The 23,281-nt window shown below is 45.3% G+C and overlaps 1 protein-coding gene across 1 annotated transcript in view; it reads left to right on the top strand.

Annotated features, from left to right (window-relative positions):
* Positions 1-23,281, top strand: part of ERICH6B (glutamate rich 6B) — a 70,740-nt gene that overhangs the window by 4,841 nt on the left and 42,618 nt on the right. Inside the window, exons 2-5 of the mRNA XM_025364507.1 lie at positions 2,619-2,670; positions 13,443-14,140; positions 19,495-19,543; positions 22,943-23,112. Coding sequence (XP_025220292.1) covers positions 13,501-14,140; positions 19,495-19,543; positions 22,943-23,112 — 859 coding nt within the window. The 5' untranslated portion in view covers positions 2,619-2,670; positions 13,443-13,500. The remainder of the gene's footprint in view (positions 1-2,618; positions 2,671-13,442; positions 14,141-19,494; positions 19,544-22,942; positions 23,113-23,281) is intronic.

The raw sequence follows: 23,281 nt of genomic DNA, 5'->3' as shown, positions 1-23,281 counted from the left end.
GGTGTCAGACATGAAAAAACCTGAAAAAGACATCTCAAAAGGCCAATCTTAGGTTCTACAATAGTGATGTTGTCTGCAGGAGTGATTACAGCTGCATATCTTGTGACCTCCGGAATAATGGCTGGCAATCGTTTATGTCTACACCTTAGCAGAATTCAGGCTCCTCTCTCCTCCTGGCCTGGTGGTCTCTCATTAGCTTTACAAAGGTGGTTGAGTTTGGAGAAGGGCTATTATTTCAATTATAAACTAAATGTCTCCTAAAGTTAGCTGGCCTAAGCCCAGGAATTTTTATGAGCATCTTGAAGGCCAAAGGCAAGATGAGGGTTGGCCAGATCAGATGGCCTTCACTCCCATGATTTTCTCACTGTTATAATTTTTGCAAAGGTGGTTTCAACACAATGGCAAAATTGCCTAATAATGCAGTTTCTCAGAGCGTGTCCCCATCATTAAGTGATGTATGATTATATAAATATGTCAGTCAACATGAAGTCACCGGCTCCCTTTCTCCCAATTCACTTCTGGATCTTCTCAGGAGCTATCAGTGAACAATCCAAACACACAACCATATGAGATAATCACTCAGTTACTAATTTTATCAATTATTTGTCAAGCTCCTATCAAATGCCAGGCACCATTCTAGCTGGTGGGAATACAATGGTGAACAAGAAAGCAAAGTTCCTGCTCTCAAATCTACAGACCAAAAAACATGGTATGTTTGGGAGTAACAAATACTATGAGGAAAATGAAACAACATGATAATACATGTAGTCATTGGAGGTGAGGGTCAGGGGGTGGCAGTTTTAGAAAGCCTTGCTGGGGAGGTGACATTAGAGCAGAAACTTGAGAATGAAGTAGGTGTCGGAAGATCTTCAAATGGATGAAGAACTTTGCAGAGAGTGGGAAGGGCAAGTGGAAGCATCCTGACGTGAGAACAGGCTGCAGCAAGGGAAGGAGAGGCTCCAGAAGGGCAGGAGAGGATGTGGGGCCAACATGGTCAGCCCAGGAAGGCTTTCAAAGGGAAGTGGAAGCCACTGGAGGATGACTGGGAGCAACATAGAAGCAGTGGAGCAATGTGGTCCATTTTCTGTTTGTAAAAGCCATCTCTGAAGAACGGATTATTGGAAAGCAAGAGCCAAAGCAGAAAGACTGCCATAGAAAATGCTGGATTTGACGATGGTGATGGCAGTGGTGGTAGAAGGAAGAACAGATTCAGGACATTTTGCGGGAGGTGGTGCAAGAGGACTTAAGGATTGATTCGTGGGTTTGGGAGGATGAAAAAGAGGAATCAAGGGTGACTCCAAGTTTCTTCATCTGAGCACTCAGGGAATTAGACCCGAGGTTCGCAAACTTTCTCTGTTCAGGGCACCCTCAATGTCTCAGTGAATTTTTCACGTTGCCCACAGGCCAAAAGAAATCCCTAAAGGTTTCATGTATTGAATCATTACATCCAAATAACTTAATGAATATTTGTGTCTCATCCTTGTGTCATGTATTTATGTCACAATTTAATACACAGAAATTGAAGGACAAAATAATGCTTTTATTTCCTTCTTAAGTAGCCACTGCAGGGGAGAAAGCATGATTTATTTTCTTTCCCTTTCTAGGTTATTAGTGGAGACACTCTCCTGAAAACAAAAGTCAGATTAACAAAACACATGCAAAAAATGGATGAATACTTGCTGCACCTATCATACAGGAGAGGCCTCAGTTCAAAAGTATTTCTCTCTCAAGGCAGTGGCTTAGGGACCTTGCTTAAATAGTATTTTAACAAACAGCCATAAATACCATGTAGTGACAAGACAAAGAAAAGAGCAATTCCAGTCTATCAAAAAGCAGGAAAGTGTGTGGGAAGAGAGTAAAATCTGTTGCCAGATTCCTCTGGTGTCTGCTGCTGTCTTCTCTGGGCCGATAAGTAAATGCCATCTCCAATAAGGACGGGTTTTTGTGCTGCCATCAAGCAAACAGAGGCTGAGACCAAGTGTTCCCCTGCATTTTCAGTGTCTTTAACAATTCTCAACATTTTGGAGGAAAATATTTTGATTTCCTTCCCCACAATGACTTACTAATGAATCGTGTGTACCCATTGGGCATTGCACAACTTCCCAAATCTTGGAATCAACTGGACGTGGCCACCCTCATTTCCTGTTCCATACTGATTTTGGGGTGGTGCCTGATTTTTATCTCAACAACTGCCAAATGCCCAGCTTTGCAAAATATGCCATAATTGAAAGGAACGTAGCGTAATCTAAAGTTAGTCGATGTCCAACAGATGTAAAGTATCACTGTTACCCTCAAAAAATTTAAACTATACTGTGGCATCCCTGTGAGTTCTCTGCAGTGCCCAGGGAGCCTTGGTGTACAGATTGGTGATGCCATTTAGGGGTGGGGGTGGGGGTGGCAGAAGGGGCACACTGTAAGTGAGGGCTGCTTTGGTTTGATTTGCTGTTGGACATTCAATGAAAGATACTGATCAAGGAACTTTAAGGAAGAAACATACCACAAAACTAAATTCTATCCAATGTTAGTATAGAAAAAACCTATTTTCCAGCATTGTTAAGAAATATGTTTTCCTCTGTCCAACTTCCTTGGTAACTAACCAGAAGACGTTTTTCTTTCAGCTGTTATTGTTGAAAACTCTCTTGGCTTGGACTCAGTTTACCCGCTGACATTGTAAGTACTCAGCCAGGAGCCTGGCTGGGGTCCATTGTCCCATATCTTGAAGTCTACACAGTCATGATTTCAAATAATTCTTACTGTCCTCCCTGTTAGCCACTCTGTGATCCTAGAAACAGCCATCTCAAAATAGATCTCCGTAAAGTGGATTTTATTTTCCTACAGAAACAGCATTTTAAATGCATTGCATTTCTCATTATGAACAGGGCATTCCATAAACTCTAGATGTTTCCACCAGTAGGGCTTCCAAAGAAATGTTCTTGCAGTGTTAAAGTCTCTTATCTGCAAGCTCTGAAATACGAAAAGTTCTGAAAACTGAGTCTTCCTGATAAGTTTGTGGGACACTCATTTTTCCACAAAACCTGACCTTCCAGAATTCCATGGGGAGCAAAATCCAACCTAAACGGAAGTGGGACTAAAAGCTTTTCTTTATCCCACTTATTGTAAAAGTTTACATGTTTGCTGCAGAAATGCTAAGACTCACCACAGCATGCTTCCCCAGAGCCCTCTGGGGTTGTTTTGTATCTACAATGTAATTGTTATATCTAAATTCCACAGCATAACTGGCTGCAAGGATTTTGAACAAGGGATAGTTAGTCTCAGAAACACAGGGTAGAAAGGAACCTATGGATCTTCTAGGTCAATCTATTAATTGCCTGGAGATATGTGGCAGAATCAGCAAACATGTTCAGAATCATATACTTTTCAGGCGAGGTGCAGTGGCTCACGCCTGTAATCCCAGCACTTTTGGAGGCTGAAGCGGATGGATCACCTGAGGTCAGGAGTTCGAGACCAGGCTGACCAACATGGTGAAACCTCGTCTCTACTAAAAATACAAAAATTAGACAGGCATGGTGGTAGGTGCCTGTAGTCCCAGCTACTTGGGAGGCTAAGGCAGGAGAATCACTTGAACCTGGGAGTCAGAGGTTGCAGTGAGCTGAGATTACACCACTGCACTCCAGCCTGGGTGACAGAGTAAGACTCTGTCTCCAAAAAAAAAAAAAAACACACACACACACACATATACTTTTGGGATCTCAACCAAGAAGACAGTGCAATTTCTCCTGCCACCGACTGCCCACTGCCTCACGAGGCAGCCTAAACACGTACTCATAATTACTGAAACCCTGGTATCTCAGCACAGTTAGTGGGTAGAAAGGTATTTTTCACACACCCCAAAAATACCTTTCTTCTGAGATCTGAAATTAAATATGGCATCTGTTATAACACTTATCAATAATTCTGCTTCGTTGCTGATAATTGTGACTATTTAAGAGAGGTTAATTGAAAGGTTCTTTCTATGACTCGAAAATTAGTGCAGTCAACTTGTAACCACGGATGTCTTTTCATCTCAGTGAATTTCATTTTAGCAAGTAGGAACTCTAAATATTACTTCTTTGTTCTTTTAAATAATTTTCATGAAAGCTTTTAAATATTTGAAGGAATCCCTAAGAACTTGAGTTATAAAGATTGGAAAGAAGACATATGTTGCTTATCTCCTCTTTTGCAGTAGTTAGACTTTGGAATGAGACAGACATTGAGTTCCAAATATGGCACTAAGTAGCTGCGGCCTCAGACCGGCTCATTGCTCTGGTTCTTAGTTAGTTAATAGGATAACTATACTTTGCCAGATTGTGATCAATCTTTAAAGGAAAAGAAAAAAGAAAAGCAAAATAACTTTTTCTGTTCTAGGCACATAGTAAGTGCTCAGCAAATGACAGAAACCCAACTTCTCCTTCCTCCTCTTCTCCCCTTCTTTACTTTCTTTATCAAGGAGAATTATTGTTTAACCAGAGCCTATGGAAGAGGCTGTGAGAGAGCTAAAGCTGGTGCACCGGGGGAGACCCCTAAGAAGGTCCCCTGAGAAGGGCTGTCCTCCAAAACACACATGACAGTTGGCACTGGGTAAAGAACGTCGCCCTCCGCAAGAGCAGACCTGGGTCCAAATCTTAATCTGCCCACTTAGGACTTGCCTGACCTTAGTGGAGTTATTTGATTTCTCTGAACCTTAGTGCTGTCATCTATAAGATGGAGACGATAGTGTTTACCGCATAAGGCTGCAAGGATGAACCCATTAAATAGGGCCCATGAAAGCACTTTGCAGCTCAAGGCACTATACAAATAGTTAAAGCATAGAGAAGAAGCGGGACCATACTCCAGTCTGGAAACAGAAGAACCTGTTCCTAATTTAGATAAAAGGAGAAGAAAAGGCAGACGTGGCAAATGACAGCCCAGTCCGTGTGATATTGATGCTGGGCAGAATTCTAGCACATTTCACTTGGGACAGGGTAAGGCAGCAGGGCTCCCTGGCGAGTGAGGCAGGGGGCACTGCACCTCTCTGACCACCCTTAGAGATGGGAGGACACCTTGAGTGGGTTGGGAGTCAGGGAAACAAAGAGGAAGGGCTTCAGGAAGTTGAGGGGGACGGGCCTCGGGAGCAAAGTAGGAGTGGCCTCAGGGATTCCAGAGGCCAGGTCTCAGGGAAGGGCTTGGAGAGTGGAGACTGAAGGGCCTCAAAAGCTTGGCCCAGCCAGCAGCCTGTGGAAAGAGCTGCTTTCATCCAAACCTTGGGTTTGGTTTGTTTTGTTTTGTCCTTTTGAAACAGGGTGCTCTGTCTCCCAGGCTGGAGCACTGTGGCTGATCTCAGCTCACTGCAGCTTTGACCTCCTGGGGTTCAAGTGGTCCTCCCATCTCAGCCTCCAACGTAAGCTAGGCTCACAGGTGCACAACACCATGCCCAGCTAATTTTTTAGGTTTTTTAAGCGATAGGGTCTTACTGTGGTAGCCAGCCTTCTTCTTGGTGTTTCTTTGGTTTTTTGTTTTGTTTTGTTTTTTCAGTCAAAAATGTTTATAGTAAGATTTTCTTTCTCCCACCTTTAGTCTATTTTGATGCTCAGGTAGAAAACAATTTTTTCTTTCAAACAACTTTTTTTTTCGCACTTGTAAATGAAGACTGTAAACTCTTCTGTTTTCCTTGAAAGCTGATTTTCCTTACCTGTGAAGCGAGGATAATGATGCCTACACATCGGAGCTCGCTGTGAGTGTGGAGGGGGCCAGGGCTTTGGCCACACAGAGCCTTAGCTCCCCTCCCCACAGCCTCCCCTGACTGATGGATGGAGATGGGCAGCATGAGGGGCTTCTGCCGCAGCATCCCCGGGGCTTTCTGGTTGGACATTTGTGTCAGTGGTTTGGATGAGGGTACAGATAAGACTAAGCTGGGAGGAACAGGAAATGGCTGGCAGTCAATGCAAGATTATTTGGATGAGCCAAAGAAAATGTAACGTCCTGGTTAGAGGGGCAGGAGCCCCCTTCCTCTTTTGGAGTAGGTGCTGCAAACATGCTCACAGAGTCGGCAGAGTTCCCTCTTCTCAGAAACACCACACCACACTGTGAGGGGCCATCACAAGTGTGCCCCTGTCTCCACGTGTCTGGGCCTGGGCTCGGCTTCTGTTCTGGGCCGCCTGTATAGACAGCCCTTGGACCACAACAGTGCATCTGGAGAGAAGACCCTAGAAACCTCACCATCCACAGAAAGGTGGAAGGAGGGGGTCAGTATTCACACATTGACTCAACACACATTGTACCCACTGTGTGCTGGCCAGGGCCCTAGGTCCTTGGGCTACACCAGTAAATCAAACCAAGATCCCTGCTCCCAGGGAACTCACTGTGTAATGAGACGAGCAAGGCAGCGCACACCACAAATGAATAAGGTACTTGGTACATTAGATGGTGAGAGGTGCTCTGGGGACAAAGGGGGAAGGACGGCAGGTTAAGGGAGATGGTAAGTGCTAGGAACAAGTAGGGGAGGACCCAGGGTGATGGGGCATGCCTCACTGAGGCACCGGGGAAGGGGGGTGACAGAGGGAGCAGGACTGTGGCAGAGATCTGGGGACAGGCCCCAGGCACAGGGAGAGTAAGGGCCTTAACCAGAAATAATGCCCTGACCAGCACCTGGCATGTTAGGAAGGACCAGCAGGTCCAGGACCAGCAGGGCAGGAGCCGAGGGAGGTAGGGGGAGAAGAGTCAGAAGGACATTGCAGGCACTGAAAGGGCTTTGACTTCATCTGGGAGAGGGGAGCTATCACAGGGAAGTGAGGGGTCCACCCCACATCTTCAAAGCCAGCAACCCTGTGAAGAATAGACCTGTTAGGGGGTGTGATCGTTAACTTTATGTGCTAATTTGACTGAGCTAAGGGAGGCTCATTATTTCTGGGTGTGGCTGTGAGGGTGTTTCTGGAAGAGACTAGCATTGGAACTGGTGGAGTAGGTAAAGAAGATCATCTTCACCAATGTGGATGGGCATTGTCCATGCCACTGAGGGTCCAGCTAGAAGAAAAACTTGGAGGAAGGGACAATTTTTTTCTCATTCTTTTTGGTCTGGGACATCCATCTTCTCCTGCCTTAGGACCTTGGAAGTCCTGGTTCGCAGGCCTTCAGACTCCAGGACTTACACTAGGGGCCCCCCTCCTCCATGTCTCAAACCTCCAGCCTTGGACTGAATTACACCACCAGCTTTCCTGGTTCTCCAGCTTGCAGACGGCAGATGGTGGGGCTTCTCGGCCTCCATAATTGTGTGAGCCAATTCCCATAATAAATCCCCACTTATATATCTATATATATCCCACTGGTTCTGTTTCTCTGGAGAACCCTGACTGATACAGCAGGTTATTGCAATAATGCAGGCAAGATGCGTTCGTGGCTCAGAGCAGGGTGGGAAAATGGAGGGATGAGAAAAGGTGAGATCCTTTGAAGAAGGAGCCAGACTGCTCTCCTGGTGGATATGAGGTAGGGTGAGAATGAAAGAGAAGAGTTTTAATCCAAGGGCTGAGAGTTCTGGGGAGGAAGACTAGGATCCCAGTTTAGGCATAGTGAGTTTGAGACGTCTGTTAGACATCCCAGCAGAGATGCCAAGAAGGCTGTTGGAGCTGAGCCTGGAGTCCTGGAGGAAAGTCTAATTGCTACCTTCAAACCCTTAGAAGGCTGTCATGTAGAACTCTTCATACTGGCTCCCCCAGGACTGAAAAGGGCCAGTGATGAGTGGAAGTCAAAGCAAGAAGACTGATTCAGTCTGAGGACTTCTGGATGGCAGCTGCCTGGAAACGGAATGATGAGCTTTATAAAGCACAGGCTATCTTACTTTATAGATAACAACTTCCTGAAAGCATGACTGAGAGTCAGAAAATGTGCTGACCCATTGTGAGGGCGGTTCTGTCTCGGCAAACGAAGCGTCACCAAGGAAATCCCTCAAGTCAGGGCGCTTTCCCAGGGAGAGGTACCAGCCTCCTGAGGAAAAGGGAGCTCAACTCTGGCACTCCCCCAGAACCATCATTTCTCCTGGGACCCAGCCACCAGGACCAGACTGAAGGACAGATGGACCCCAATCTCTAAACCTCTCCGCTGGGCTGCAGACAGTCCCTGGAGCAGGGTAGTTGGAAAGCAAATCTCTTTTTTCTCTCCCCATGGCATGAACTGATGAAGGCCTCAGAAGGACCCACAGCACCCATTCACACATAGAGGTTTACACACATGCACTTCAGAGCTGGTTAGGAATAATTGTGCAATAACAACAGTGCCTGGCCCTCCTTACGCCGGTACACACTGCCTCATTGCATCCTTCCAGGAGATAGGTCCTGTTGTTCTCAAATGGGTCAGAGTCTGAATCACAAGTTGGAGCCAGGATGTTTGCCCCAGACACTGGGTATCAAGTTGCCGTTACTGTTTATCGCACCTGTAGGCTTGTCTTACAAATGTTTAAGAGAATTAAAGGGAGAGTGTGTAGAATGCAGTTTCCCTTTCTGATCTTTGAAATGAGAAAGCGGTTGCCTGGACCCTTTTTACAAGGCCTGATGAGAAAATAGGAAGAAAAGATGCGTCACTGTCACGCTGAATGACGGCATGCCATTGATAAATGCTCCCTGGGCTAGCCAGGCGACTGGCTGATTCTGATCGGTTAAGCAGCTACAAAAATCTGAGAGGTAGGGAGCCCTGCAATGTAAGCCTTTGATGGAGTGGCCAATGCCTATGTGTGCTCCTCACCTCTCCCAGGGGAGGGCTAGACAGACTGGCTGTCAAAGAAAACTAAAGCTGGACAGCCATCAAAGTCGTAAAATATATACATTTTAAAATTGCTTAAAGATAGGCTGTCACTAGGTGACCAAGGCTGGTCTTGAACTCCTGGGTTCAAGTGATCCTTCTCACTTCAGCCTCCCAAGTAGCTGGTACTACCAGTGTGCACCACCATGCCCCACAGTAAAAATATATTTTACTCAGGAACTATTGCAATAGGAGAAAAGAGATCCCAGTATAGAACTGGACTCAATTCTGAATACAGCATGGGCAAATGGAAATTTACAGCCAAGGAGCAGAGTGGGGAATCAATGGATAGGAAATTAACTCAGAGGAAACATCAAGACATCATCAGGGTAGACAGGAAATTAACAAGAAATGGGATAAGGGAGATTCAGGCTAAGCCAGCCTGACAGGATTCTTGAGGAAGGCAGGCCTGGGGCATGGGGAGGATGAGAAATCTGATCAGGTAACAAGGATAGTCAGATACGGAGGATGGGAAGGGGTTCTTGCTAAACTGACTTAGCAGGTTTCTTGCTAAAACTGGACTTTATAGAACTACAACTTAATCCAGCAATTCCACTCCTGGGTATCAACCCAGAGGAAAAGAAATCATTACATCAAAGAGATACCTGCACCTGTATGTTTATCATAGCACTATTCACAATAGCAAAGATATGGAATCAACCTAATGTCCACCAACAGATGATCAAAGAAAATGTGGCATATATACAAAATAGAATACTGTGCAGTCATAAAAGAATGAAATCATGTCTTCCACAACAACATGGATGGAACTGGAGGTCATTATCTTAAGTGAAATAAGTCAGTCACAGAAAGACAAACACCACATGCTCTCACTTCTGAGTAGGCATAGAGTGTGGAATAATACACAATGGAGACTCAGCTGGGCGCGGTGGCTCACACCTGTAATCCAAGCCCTTCGGGAGGCCGAGGCAGGTGGATCATGAGGTCAGGAGTTTGAGACCATCCTGGCTAACACAGTGAAACCCCATCTCTACTAAAAATACAAAAAAGTAACTGGATATGGTGGTGGGTGCCTGTAGTCCCAGCTACTCGGGAGGCTGAGGCAGGAGAATGGTGTGAACCCGGGAGGTGGAGCTTGCAGTGAGCTGAGACCGCGCCACTGCACTCCAGCCTGGGCGACAGAGCAAGACTCTATCTCAAAAAGAAAAAAAAAAAAAATAGATGATGGAGACTCAAAAGAGTGAGGGAGTGGGAGAGGAGAGGATGGTGAGAAATTATTATAGCAAGAAATTACTTAACAAGTACAATGTATGTTATTTGGGTGTTGGAGACCCTAAAACCCTGACTTTACCACACAACCTATGAATGGAACAAAATTACACTGGTACCCCCTAAATTTTTACAAAATAAAGAAAAAAATAAATAAAATGAAACTGGATTTTACAAGGAAGTGCACAGACGGGTCTGGGAGAAGGTTCAGGAGCCTGACTGGAGTTTGGTCAAGCAAAGAATCCTTGTCACCACTCTTCAATTGCTCTCGCCATCCCAGCTCTGTCTTAGGGCAAGGCAGCAGGAGCCAATGGGAATTAGAAGTGGACGGCGATAATAGGTGTGTGTTAAGGTTTTAGATGAATAAAGCTGAAGGGGCTTCCTTTACAACGGAAGAGGCTTCTGCAGACATCGCTGTGGGTGGGTCCCAAAGCTTTCCGGAGCTCACCCTTTGCCCCAAAGACAGTGTCCTCCACCATCAGCTCATGTATCGTTTATACCTCACCTCCTCCAAAAAGCACTGGAGGCAGCCTACCTGAAAACATATTCATATACCACAGAGCCATAAAATGAAGAATAAAAGGGCAAGTCAACTGCAGGCACAGCTTCCATTCCCCGCTGCTTCTTAACTGTCTAGCAAATGGCCATGGGAATCCTCTTGCTCCAGAGTTGCTTTAATCCGAACACTTTCACCATCACCACTGTGAAGCAAAACTTATGGGAAGCCATCAGTTTGGGTGAGGCCCCTGCACCAGGTCCCAGTAGACAAGACCAAAAACCAGAATGGAGTCACTCGTGCTAAGTGCCATATAATCAAAGTGAAACTGCAAGGAAACAGATAGATTCCAGAACAGCACAGTTTTTCCTGAAAACAGGAGATTCCAGTCTACCTGAGTGAGAATAATAAGCAAGTCCTCTCTCTGCTTTAACCCTTACCAAAAAAAAGTAACCTGAAGAAACCCGATGTTAGCCAATCCACTTTTATTTTATTGCTGTTTCTGTGTTCTCACCTCACAGAGCCCACTGTTTTGCTACTGCCTGGTGGGAGCTCTCATTCTGTTTGTAAAATGGTTCTATTCATGAATCATGAATAAAAGCCAATTCGATTAATAACTAAATTTGTTGCAATTTTCTCTTTTGATGCCACCCAACACAAAATGCTTCATGATGGGTTTTAAAACTCTCCATGCACGGGCTTCCCTTTTACTGCTACCATCTTTGTCACCTCTCAGCACGATCAGCTTTCCCTGCCCCAGGCAGATCCGGTTACTCCCTACCCTCAACCACTGACCTTTTAAGCCATCAGGCTACCAGTGAGGCCTTGTTTTCCTCTCCACCAACTCTTTCAGCCAGTTATTTCCCAGAGTTACATTCTGTGAAGCTATCACAAGGTAGGTTCTCTGGAAATAGACTGTAAAATGCAAACTGCTGAGATGCAACTGTTGAGATACAAAATGTTTCTTGGGGTCAACCCCTGGAGGAAAAAGGGAGAGGAAGCAGGCCTGGCCCAGATGGAGATGGCACTTGTGGAGTAGGCTCGGTGAGCCTTGGTCAGCCTGCCGGAGAGCTCTGGGGTGAATGTGGCCTCTCAGAGGTGTGCTGCCTGGTAGCCTTATCTTCCTCCACCTTGCCTGGTGCTCAGATACAGGCTGCCCCAAGAAGGGCATCACTACCAGAAAGGGAATCTGCAGCTGAGGCACATCCTGAAGGAGCTGGCAGCTGGGGCCACCTGTTGACCACACTTCTCACTGCTGGGCAGCAAGTCCTTCTTTGAAAAGGGGATCTGGACAGTGTACTTCTCTGTTCCCTGCCCCAGGCTAACCCTATCAGAATCCAGCAATCCAAGGGCTCCAACAGTGATGTGGGTGGGTAAATGTGCCATTTGCCCATGATAAATGGCCTTGTCCATCACACCCCTCATCTTGGACATCATGCTGCATTTGCTAAAATTGATCCTGGTGGTCTCATCTGGCTGGTTCCCTAGAAAGAGTTTCCCACTCAGACAACCAGAAAGAGGCATGCCAAGATATGTATCTCTTAAGACCCCAGAGCAAGCAGAAGGATTCTGGGCCAGTTGCCTCTTCAGTCTGTCCTGTTGCGCAGAATAAATGTCATTTTTAAACCTTCAAGGTGCACTGCTATAGAGCCACCTCTTCTTGGCCCTTCATTCAGTCACTGGCCGTATGTTTATTGGACATCTATTATGCACCAGGCTCCAAGCTAACCATCAGAGATACAGTGGGGAATGGGTTATAGAAGGTCACTATCATTGAGACATTTACACCTAGTGGAAGAGAAAAACTGAACAAGAACACACAGAAATGAACACATAATTAGACACAGTGATAAGTGCTGTAAAAGAGAGTAACAGGGTGGGGGCAGGCGAGGAAGGATGGGGATAGATAAGGCCAGAAAGACAGGCAGGCATGGGACGAAGTTGGCATCATATTCTAAGCACAACAGAAAGCCACTGGGAGATTTTAAGCAAAGGAAATCCTGATTTGATTTATATTTTTACAAGAACACTCTTTGCAGCAAGTGACTAGCAGAGCAGTGGCAGGGGTCTCAGGAAAACCAGTAATTCAGTCTAGAGATGGCGTGTTCACCATGGGGAATCACAGCGGGCCACAGTGGAGAGGAGGGGGAGTGGAAGAATTCAAAATCTATTTTCAAAAAAGAATGACACTGACCCCACCCACCTTTAAGGAGCTTATACTGTTGGAAGGACAAACGTGCTAACAATTTAATATAGCAAAATAGTTACTTTAATAAAAAAATAAATAGAAGACATGGATGGAGCAGAAGAGGGAGTCTGGAAGTCTTCATGGAGGAGTCAAGATGCTCAGTGTTAAAACATATGTAGCATTTGCCTGGTGAACTGAGGGCAGATGGTGCTGCGGGCAGGGCTGACAGTGCATGTGGTAGCCATGAGGACGTACCCCACAGACTTCTGACCACAGGGGCCTGAACTGACCAGAAGCCCCAGCCACTGTGTCCATCCCACACTGTGGGAACCCTTCCATTGTGTTGGTCACTTGTGTTTAGAAATCTGTTTTTTGTGACTCCTTTCTCCCCAGATTTCAAGCTCCTGGAAGACAGTCTCGGTCTTATTTATTGTGGCAATAAATACTTAATGAGAAATAAAAATCTTCTCTAGCAATAGCACCACTAAACAATGATTGCTTTCCAGCCCTCCCCGTTGACTTCATATTGTGCAGCAATTTCAAAGGCCCGGCCTTCAGGTGTGGTCTCCCCACCCAGCTCGTTGAGGGTAAGCCTCCATTCCCTCTTCTTGTGCCGTTTTCCACTGGCCACTAGGTACTGATATGCATACTTAAAGAACCCTCCAAAGACTACTGATTGAAATAAGTGAATAGAAATGGGTTTAAATCAATATGCAGTTGCTATTACTGGTTAATAGGATTTTATTCCTTTCTTGGATACAGGATGATAAAGTGACGTTGGCTGCTGCAGAAGGAGTTCACCACCTACAACTTCCCCAGCATGTCTGCTGAAAATAATCAGTTACCAGGAGCATCACCTCCTCACCCTCCCACAACTCCCCAATGTTCCACACTGACCTTACCTTCAGAGAAAGAGGATACTGAAGTAGAACTAGATGAGGAAAGTCTACAGGATGAATCTCCAGTTTCTCCAGAGGGAGAGTCTGGGGAGGACAAAGAGTATCTGGAGGAAGAAGAGGACCTGGAAGAGGAAGAGGATCTGGTGAAGGAAGAATACTTGAAGGAGGAAGAGCATCTGGGGAAGGAAGAGCATCTGGAGGAGGAAGAGTATTTGGGGAAGGAAGGGTATCTGGAGGAGGAAGAGTATATTGAGGAGGAAGAGTATCTGGGGAAGGAAGGGTATCTGCAGGAGGAAGAGTATCTGGAGAAGAAAGAGCATCTGGAGGAGGAAGAGTATCTGGGGAAGGAAGGGTATCTGGAGAAGGAAGAGTATATTGAGGAGGAAGATTATCTGGGGAAGAAAGGGTATCTGGAGGAGGAAGAGTATCTGGGGAAGGAATGGTATCTAGAAGAGGAAAAGGCTCTGGAAAAGGAAGAGATTCTGGAGGAGGAAGAAGCTCTGGAGGAGGAAGAGAATCTGGATGGAAAAGAAAATCTGTATAAAAAGTATCTGAAAGAAGGTGAGTATCTGGAGGAGGGAGAGCATCTATGGGAGGAAAAGTATCTGAAAGGGAAAGAAGGTCTGGATGAAGAAGAGTATCTGGAAGGGGATGAGTATATGGAGGAGGGCCTCCCAAAGGATGGTAGCTCTAGTTTACCAGGATGCCCAGGAAAAAAAGCACAAACCTGAGAGAGAGCCAGAGCACAAATTGTCAGCCCTATCCATGGTGCTGACAGGTAGGAAGACTCATTTACTGACCAAGTTCTGCTCACAACTGTAATATAATAGCCTTGCCCCAAAGCACTGCACCAACAAAGCAGGCAGGAAGACTTCATAAACATAAGCCATCTGTTTATAATAATAATTGTTATTTGTATCTTTCCTTTTTCATATTACACAAGTAATACATGTTCATTGCAGATGCTTTAGAAACTATATATAAGCAGGCAAGGAGCAGTAGCAGTGGCTCACACCTGCAGTCCCAGCAGTTTGGGAGGCCAAGGCGAGAGGATTGTGTGAAGCCAGAAGTTTGAGACCAGCCTGGGCCACATAGCAACACCTCATCTCTACAAAAAATTTTAAAATTTAGTCGGGTGTGGTGGCAGACACCTGTGATCCCGGCTACTCAGGAGGTTGAGATGGGAGGATCACTTGAGCTCAGGATTTTGAGCAGCCTGGGTGACAGAACGCTCGTCTCTTAATAAAAAAAAAAAAAAAAAAAAAAGAGAGAGAGAAGAAAGAAATAAACTATATATAAGCAAAAAGAAGAAAGCAAAAATCACCACCACTTGACTATCAGATTTGATAATCACTTTCTGCACTTGTGATTATATCTTCCCCAGACTTATTCTATATATATACACACACACATACATGTATTTATATACACATATATATACATATACACACACCCCTTTTGTAAAAGGATCAAGCTTTATATTGTGTTTGTAACCTGCTTTTAAAGATATACTTATTTATATATTTATATAATTATATATAAACACTATATGTATATGAATAGCATTTAATATTATATACATTTAATATATTAAGCTTTCTAAAAATCATTTTAATGACTGCATCGCATTGTATTGTGTTGATAAGCTATAATATTTTTAATCAATCTTCTATTATTGACCATTTATTGCTTCCAATGTTTTGTTCCTTTTTTAAAATGGCATTTTGGTGAACTGTTTTATCAGAGATCTCTATTTCCTGGAATACATTCCTACACTCTGTTGCTAGGTCAACAGACACTGGTATGCTTCTCAGGATACCCATTTATCTCCCTTAAGGGAATCATTTTAGTCTGGGGGCAAGTATTTGACTTTAGAGTGATTTTTCTCATCCAAGGGGCTAAAGTTTTTTCAATACTCTTTCAGCAACTGGCAGCATTTCCTCATGTTGGGTTTTATTATTTGACAGTAGCCTCCTTGTGCTGTTTGCTGGCAGTGATTAATGTGCTTTTGCTCATATGTCCCTGTAGTGTCTTCTCTTGATGTTGTGACTGCATGGCCATATTCTACTAGGTACAGAAATGTAAAGGTTGAGGTCACCTACATCATCTTCATGCTGGCCTATAAGTAGAACTAAACTATTTTTCTGGATTTGGTTCTGCTACCAACTGCAAGCATCCTAGGCAGCCTGAATTTTTAAATTCCTAAAAATCTGATTACACTCAACCTACATCCTAAAAGCTAGGTGTTATCAGCAGCCACACAGGCATTTACTGTTACATCCCTCTCCATCAAATCAGATGTACCATCCTTGATTCCTACTCCCCTCCTGAAAATTTAGTTGTTGCATTAGAGAGGTAATTCCGCTATTGCTGGGAAACTCTCTTTTCTGTGTGCCTCTACCATTAAGTTTCCTCTTGGAATCCTAATGTCCCTGCTGTTCAAGTATCAAATGTAATTCTAATACTGAAAAATAGCATTCAGGGCTTTTTCTCTTGCACGGTATGAATCAAGCATTCTTAACATGTCCCCTCTACGTGCTGGATCTTAGTAAATATATTACCCACTAGAGTAGGACAAATACAATGCTGTCAAGCGAATGGAACTGTGTATAAAGCAAACACTTTGAAAATAAATGTCCTGCTAACAAAAATTGGAGAGGCACTGAAGAAACACCAGGGAGATGCTGAAATGCCTTTCAAGGCTCATGAAAGAATGTCTTGGTTTATGAAATTCTAGGGCTTCAAGACAGATTGTACAAAACAGGTTAAGAAAAAATTTATAAGGAATTTCTTAACTTTTCAAAAAATATATATCAATATTTTTAGGTAGAATATTCTCCTAATACCCTTAAGATATAACTTCGTTTACCCTTGTGTTGAACCTCAGTAACTAACAAGAGTGCCTTCCTCACCTATAGCAGATGCTCAGTACACGTAAATTGAATCAAGTGATCATATTCACTTCCTAGAGCCAGTCACACTCACATATACATGGGTGCCCACAAATTCTTTTAAACCTTATCAATTAATTGGCATCTATAAAATGAGCCCTAGATATGACAAATGGGCTTATCTCTCATGCTGATGCATTAACTACTAGAGGTTAGTGGAAAACTACGCTGAGAAGAATTCTGAGGCCTTGTCTGGGCTCAGCAGCAAAGAGTGCTGTGATCAACTAGTAATGTCTGCCACAGGAGCTGACGGTGAAGGGGGTGCCCGAATGCCATTTATTTATCTACTTAATAGCAAATAGGAGTCTGTCATGAAGAGCACATTTTCCTTTCTCTCAGGATCTTGACTGCCAGGGTTTGAAAGCCAGCTCTCTCCCTCTCACTAGTTGCATGAGCTTGGGCAAGTGACTTAACCTCTCCATGTCTTGTTTGTCTTCATTGTAAATAGGAACAGCATTAGCCCTACCTCATAGGATGTGTGGGAGGATTAAAGTGATTTAATTAGGTAAATCATTAAGAGATATGCCAGGCACATAGCATTTTAGGCCCAAGAAAGTGTTGGCCATTGTAAGTATTATTATATTACATGATGTATTATTATTCCCTTGCCATTGACTTGTGACTGGCCACACGCCCCTAGCCACATTACCTGCTTTGTGAAATGGACACAACCAAAAGATGGGACACAATGAACCAGGCTGTGGGAGGGATCTACACCCTCCACTCATCCACCCTACAGGCCGGTCAACTTCAGAGACTCCCACAGCCCTGGACAAATCAGGTTACATCAGACTAACAACCCCCACCCACCTCTCTTCCTTAAAGGCTTGACTCCCCCCAAAGTTTATGGGGAAATCCACTAAAATTAGGTGAGCAACTTGAATATAAATGTAGCATCAACTGCCAGTGAATAATTGGTTAGTTGCATCTGATTGGCCTGCTGGGGGAGTTCAGATTTTGGATGCACAACATGGGTGTGAGTGCTGTGGTGTCCAAGTCAGAAAACCCAGCACACGGTGGGGCCTAGACCTTGGGCATGTCACTTATCATCTCTAGGTTTCAGTTTCTCCATGTGCAAAACACCTTTCTCACAGTGGGTTGCAATAAGTAAATGAAGTAACATATCTGAAACTGCTTTGAAACTCCCCTGTACCATGCAATTGTAAGTATAAAATACTCTTCTAATCTTACAAGAAGAGAGGTGCTAGATGAGCCTCCAGGCTACATTGCTGTCCTGCTGCCGTAGAACATACTATAGAGTGAAACCACCCCACAATGAGACCCCTTTTAGTTTTTTTAGTACCCAAGACATTCCTAATGATAAATTCTGCCTTGTGGCAAATAATGCTGTAGAGATGTCACAGTACATTGATTTTGATTCATCATGTTTTTGCCTCATCTTTTGATATACATAATGCATCGAATTTTATTTTCTTTACCCTGCTAGCTCTTCCTCAGCAGCTCCAAATGCTGTATGGCCTAACTGCTGTAATTCAGTTGCCATTTCCAGTTGAGAGCTGGTGTCCCAACTACCATTTCCAATAGGGAACCTAGCAATTCTGGAAATTTCAGAAAAAGGTGCAAGAGACACTAACAAGGCAGAGATGAGTAAGCCAGCCAACTTTTCATGCAAGGACGTTCACCTCTGTGACCTTGAGTCAACCACTGGTGGGTGGGGGGATGCTGAGCCCCAGAGCCGGTTGCCGATGCCTCCACTGTGCTCCCAAAAGAACAGAATTATTTTCTGTATGTGTGTTGTCCCAGTGAAAGTTAGGGAACATAGTCTGATGGCACAGGGTACATATTGTCTATTTCACAATCTCTATCTTCTTTAATTGTCCCAACCATTTTCTCTTCCTGCCCATTTCACAGATGAGCAACTTGGAGCTAGAAAGAAGGTATATGACTACTCCAAGGTCACAGAAAATCATTAGAACTGCCAGGACAGGCTCCCAAACTTTCTTCTCCTCTTCTAGTCGCTTCTCCTCCTTTCCTCCCTTCCTTCCTCCTTTCATGCTTTGTTTCTGCTTTTTAATAAGTTGTGTACCTATTTTAATTTTAGAAAAGGGACATCAAAAAAAAATCTTGTTCCTTTCTTTACAAAATGAAAAATTTGAAAAGTAAAGAGTAGAAAGACATCCCCCAACCTGTGAACATTCAAATATAAATAAAGCTAATTCACACTTAAGTGATTTGTATTCTGTCTCTTTGCCGCCATTGCTTGCGTTTGTGATAGTGATGGTCCTTGCTGTGTGGTTTGGTTTTTACTGTTTTAAACATGTTGTCTATACAAGGTAGTATTTTACTTTTGTAACTTAGTATTATAACTTCACCATTTGCCCATGTTGCTTAATTGTTAGAGACATCATTTTAATAACCAAGGGATATTCCTCAATACTATTTCGTTGCATGGGTAAGCTATGGATAAGGGAAGTGTTCACATTTCCTTTTCCAATTCAAATGTTCTGGTTCTTGTTTCTCTATTGCTTCCCCTGTTGCCATTTTGTATTATCAGAATTGGTGGCATATTTTATCTTTATCCCAAGTGTACAAGAAATTCTTGATGCCATATCACTCAAGGCAAACAATCAGGTGATTACAGGGACACAAGCAGGTCCTCTAAAATTAAAATTCTTAAAATACATATATGCCCTGTACCTCAGTCACCTCTGCTGGACAGACGTCCTTCATCCTGAGACAGAGGCTTCTGGGATAACCATAGAGATAAGCAAAGCAAACTCGAATTTCCAAAATCCATGATTGCCTGAAAAGTATCTTCTTGAGTTCTCCCTAATTTTATAAAATTTCAACCTACTAATCTTTAAAGGAAACCATTAAGAGACACTACTAAAGTAAAAATAGAAAATTTCTATAACGAGGGCCCTCTCCACGTACTTAACAACACATTTTTAAATAGAAAGATGCTTTTTTGCCAACATTGTTTTTTATTCTTTTTTCCAGTAGAACCCAAGGCAAGTTATTCGTCACAAACCATGCTTCTTCGTGATGCAAGGTAATAGTTTCCTTTTGGGATAAATCAGGTGGAAATCCTGCTTAGGGACAATGTTTCAGCAGCCCTTGAAGAACCCAAGATGGGGCGTGGCATGGAGTAGGGGAGGAAGGAGGAGTTTAGTGGGGTTCCCAGAAGTTACAACCCTGCTTGCCTCTGCCACTCAGTCACTCACAGGGGAGGGGTGGGTCCCAAGATCAGAGTCCTGGGTGCTCAGAACCACTAGAGATGAAAGGGGCAGAGGTTGTCTGAGCCTGGGGAGAAGGTCTCAACCAGGAGAGACTGCAAAGGGCTCACAAGCAGTGCTCTCAGGGAAGCAGATGAATGAATGTCCCCAAGGGAAGGTGCAGTCTCTCCAGGAAGAGAATAGGTTTAGGCATATTTCCAAGGCGTGAATTCTCATTCAGTGAATACTCATTAAAATCCTGTGACAGGACTTGGCACACACTAGACGGTCAATGAAGTATCTGTGGAATAAGTGAGCCTCTGTGGAACATGCTGGGCCTGCTACGTGCCCTGCTGCAGGGGTCCACAAGCCTTGTCCTTGGCTTTTTGTCTTGTCCCCTACATTTTTTCCCCAAAGGATAATTTATCTCCACTAGATCTAAAAAAAAAGCACAGGGCCAGTTTAGTTACGGCGAGAAGCAGGAATGAAATCCCAGTTTTGCCAAGTAGGGGACTCATAAGTTACAACTTGAGGGCACAGGGCTCCCACGCAGGGCTGTCCCTTGACCCGGCGAGGCAGCCCCACTCCAGCTCTATTCCCCACTGCACACCTCCAGGGACGCTGTGAGGCCTCTGACAGGTAACTCCACCGCAGGTGATGCACAAACGAGGGAGTGGCTTTCCAAAAGCCCCCGCTCACCCCAATCGCTGACACTCAAAGCAAGTGAAGCAATGTGGCCAGACACAGTGAAGGGGCTCGACAGTGATGTGACCACCTTAAAGATATTGAGAACTGGGGCTTTGGAGCCAGACTGCCTGGGTTTGAAACTCAGCTCCTCCACCCAGGCAGCCACTTAATCTCCTTGTACCTCAGTTTCTTCATCTGTAAAATGGGGAGAGGAACAGTTCCAGCCTCACGGGGTTTTGGTAAGGATGAAATGTATATTTACTCAGCAGGAGGCTGAACAGTGACCAGCAGACAGCCCACTCTCAGTAAGTCTCGCAGATCCATGTCATCCTCCATTCTGCACCCCACGAACCACCAGGTAGAAAACTTAGCATGCCCTGAACAAGAGTCAGGATTCCTGGTCAGCTTTATTCCAAACACACACACCAAGCCAACCCTTTGTTCGTATTTCAGCTGAGGGGGTTTCCAATGGGTTCCCGGGGCCCATGGAGAGCTGTGAGGATCAGAGAGGCCCTGGGGGGCCTTCCTGGTGTCCACATCAGGCTTGGGTCCCCAGGGGCCAGATCTGGGCCTCCAAGTTCTCAGGGAGGCCCAGGATATTCTTCACATAAGAAAGCTGAGAACCCAAACCTTCCACAGACTCCTTTAGGCAGTAAGTGTTACATTCACACGTGCACATGTGTAAGAGGCAAGGGTTGGGGAAGGATAGCAGGTACAGATCAAGTGTGTCATGTGTCCCTTATAAACAGAAAGGCTATCAGCCACCCCAGGCCTGGAGCGGCTCCCTCTCTCACTTCCCCATTTACTGAAGATCCTCCAGGCACATGCCAGGCCCTCCCCTCGCTAAAGCACTACAGAAGCAGGCCTCGAGCAGTCCAACTCCCCAGGATCCAGGATCCAACGTCTCCACCCTGTGTCCTCTCCATCGCAATGGAACATGGGCCTAGTGTTCAGCCCAGGTGACTGGAACCTGGTTCTGCTTCCTGGGAGGTGAGCCCTGGCAGGAACCCCAGAAGGCCCTGCGATGATCCAGCCTGGAGCAGGCACAACAGAGAGCGTATGGGGGGAAATGTACTTGATAGTGGAAATGACCAGAGAAGCCAATATTATGAGATAACTCTCTAAGTTTGTTTGGCAGATTTGACTTTTCTAAGTCCTTTCATGAGAACTGGCATCATCTCTGTAGTCCCAGTGGGCACCAGGTGAGTGAGGTATGACAGTTATCATCTCGCTAGAAGGATAAAGAAACTGAGGCCCTGGAGAATCTACTCACCTGGCCTTGGGGCCTGGAGCAGGACAAGAGTTGCCATGGACCTGAGGAATTCACCTGCATCCACCTGTTCTGAATCCCTGCGGTCACCTGACCTAGGACCCAAACATCTGGCCACTTACCCGGGGCCCCTTCTTGATGGTGTGTCCTAAGAACATAGCTGCTCAGCCCCAGCCCGCAGGGCTGGCACAGACCCAAGCTCCCCTACTTGTCCCTCAGAGGCACCTGCAAGATCTGCCTGTAACTCCTATAGACCCTGAAGGGAGCCTTTCCAGGGCACCCACCTGCGAGAACAAACAGCCTCTGCTCTCTCCCTCCACCTCTTTGCCTGAGCCCTTACCCAGACTCCAGCCCTTAACCCACTCCCCGCCCCTACACTGAGTTCCCTGGTGCAGATGGGGACAGGCCTAACTTACTTCCTCTGCAAGAGTAACAGCAAACAAGTAACTTACCCCAAGTGCCTCCACTACGTTGCAAAAGCCAACATTTAAGCTCAAGTGTCAAGAGCTGACACCAAAGTCTATGCCTTTGCTACCAACCATAGTCACCACCTATTTATATGTTGGGGATTTTTTTCTTGTGCCCATCTCTGCCAACTGGACCAGTTGACATGAAATAACTCCAGAGCCAAAACACCCCCAAAGAACCCTCTCATTCATTTGAATTAATTTCTTGCCCCTAGTTAAAAGCCAGAGACTCCTGAGAAAGAACACAGTGTGGGTTGATGTGTCAGGGTCATCCCTCTTGATCCTAAGCTGCCAGGTAGTGGAGCCTGCACCTCACACCCAGTGCCCTGCCCTCAGGCCCTTTGGAAAGCCTTCTTAATGGTGGTGGTGTTTGTGGTGAGCCGATTGCAGGGAGAGACCTCAGTGCTTAATTTTAAACTGCTGCAGCATCTAATTCAGCATCTTTTCCACTCTGCCCAAAACAACCGTGAGGCAGGGAGAGGCACCAGAATAAGCAGGGTTGTGAGCCAGGAAAGAAGGAGACTGTTCTGGAACATCTGTCAGTTATGACCACCTGGCCCAGTGGCCTTTGAAGGCAGCCACAGATCCTCTCATGGTTTAGTGAAGCAGCAGTGGCAATGTGTGGCTCTGCTGCCCAGAGTGACACACTGGCCTATTTTTCATGATTCACAGCTCGTCTCTTCAAACCTCGAGACGTCCATCATCCAGGTCTGGATGTCAAGAGCACCCCTTCAACCCCTAGCGTGCCTTAGGAGGGGTTCCTGACCTGGCCCCTGTCTGGAAGTTGACCTTCCTGTTCTCCCCTCTGGCAGGAGCCCAGACGCTGGCCCCTCTCAAGCGACCAACTTCTTGACTGTCCCGTTGATTTCCATGACCCCTTCTGCCATCTCTGAATCTGCCACAGAGTCTTCTGAGTCGCTTCTGACATTGTACAGGAGGAGCCAGGCCAGTCAAACGGACTGGCACTATGGCGGAACTGCCGGTGAGGAAAGCTGAGCTCTGTCGGCGAGGCCCAGCCGGGCTCTGTGGGCTGGGGCAGTAATGGTCTTGCAGCATTTTGTGCATGTGAAATATTGTAGCTTGAGTATTGCCTCTCATGCTAATGATATCCTACTGTTTCCGTTGCCCTCTGAGGTCTCATTTTGGGTGAG

The sequence above is a fragment of the Theropithecus gelada genome, chromosome 17, assembly GCF_003255815.1.
Source record: "Theropithecus gelada isolate Dixy chromosome 17, Tgel_1.0, whole genome shotgun sequence".
NCBI classification, from domain to species: domain Eukaryota; kingdom Metazoa; phylum Chordata; class Mammalia; order Primates; family Cercopithecidae; genus Theropithecus; species Theropithecus gelada.
Note: the sequence above shows the minus strand (reverse complement) of the source record. Positions and strands in the feature narration are given on the sequence as shown.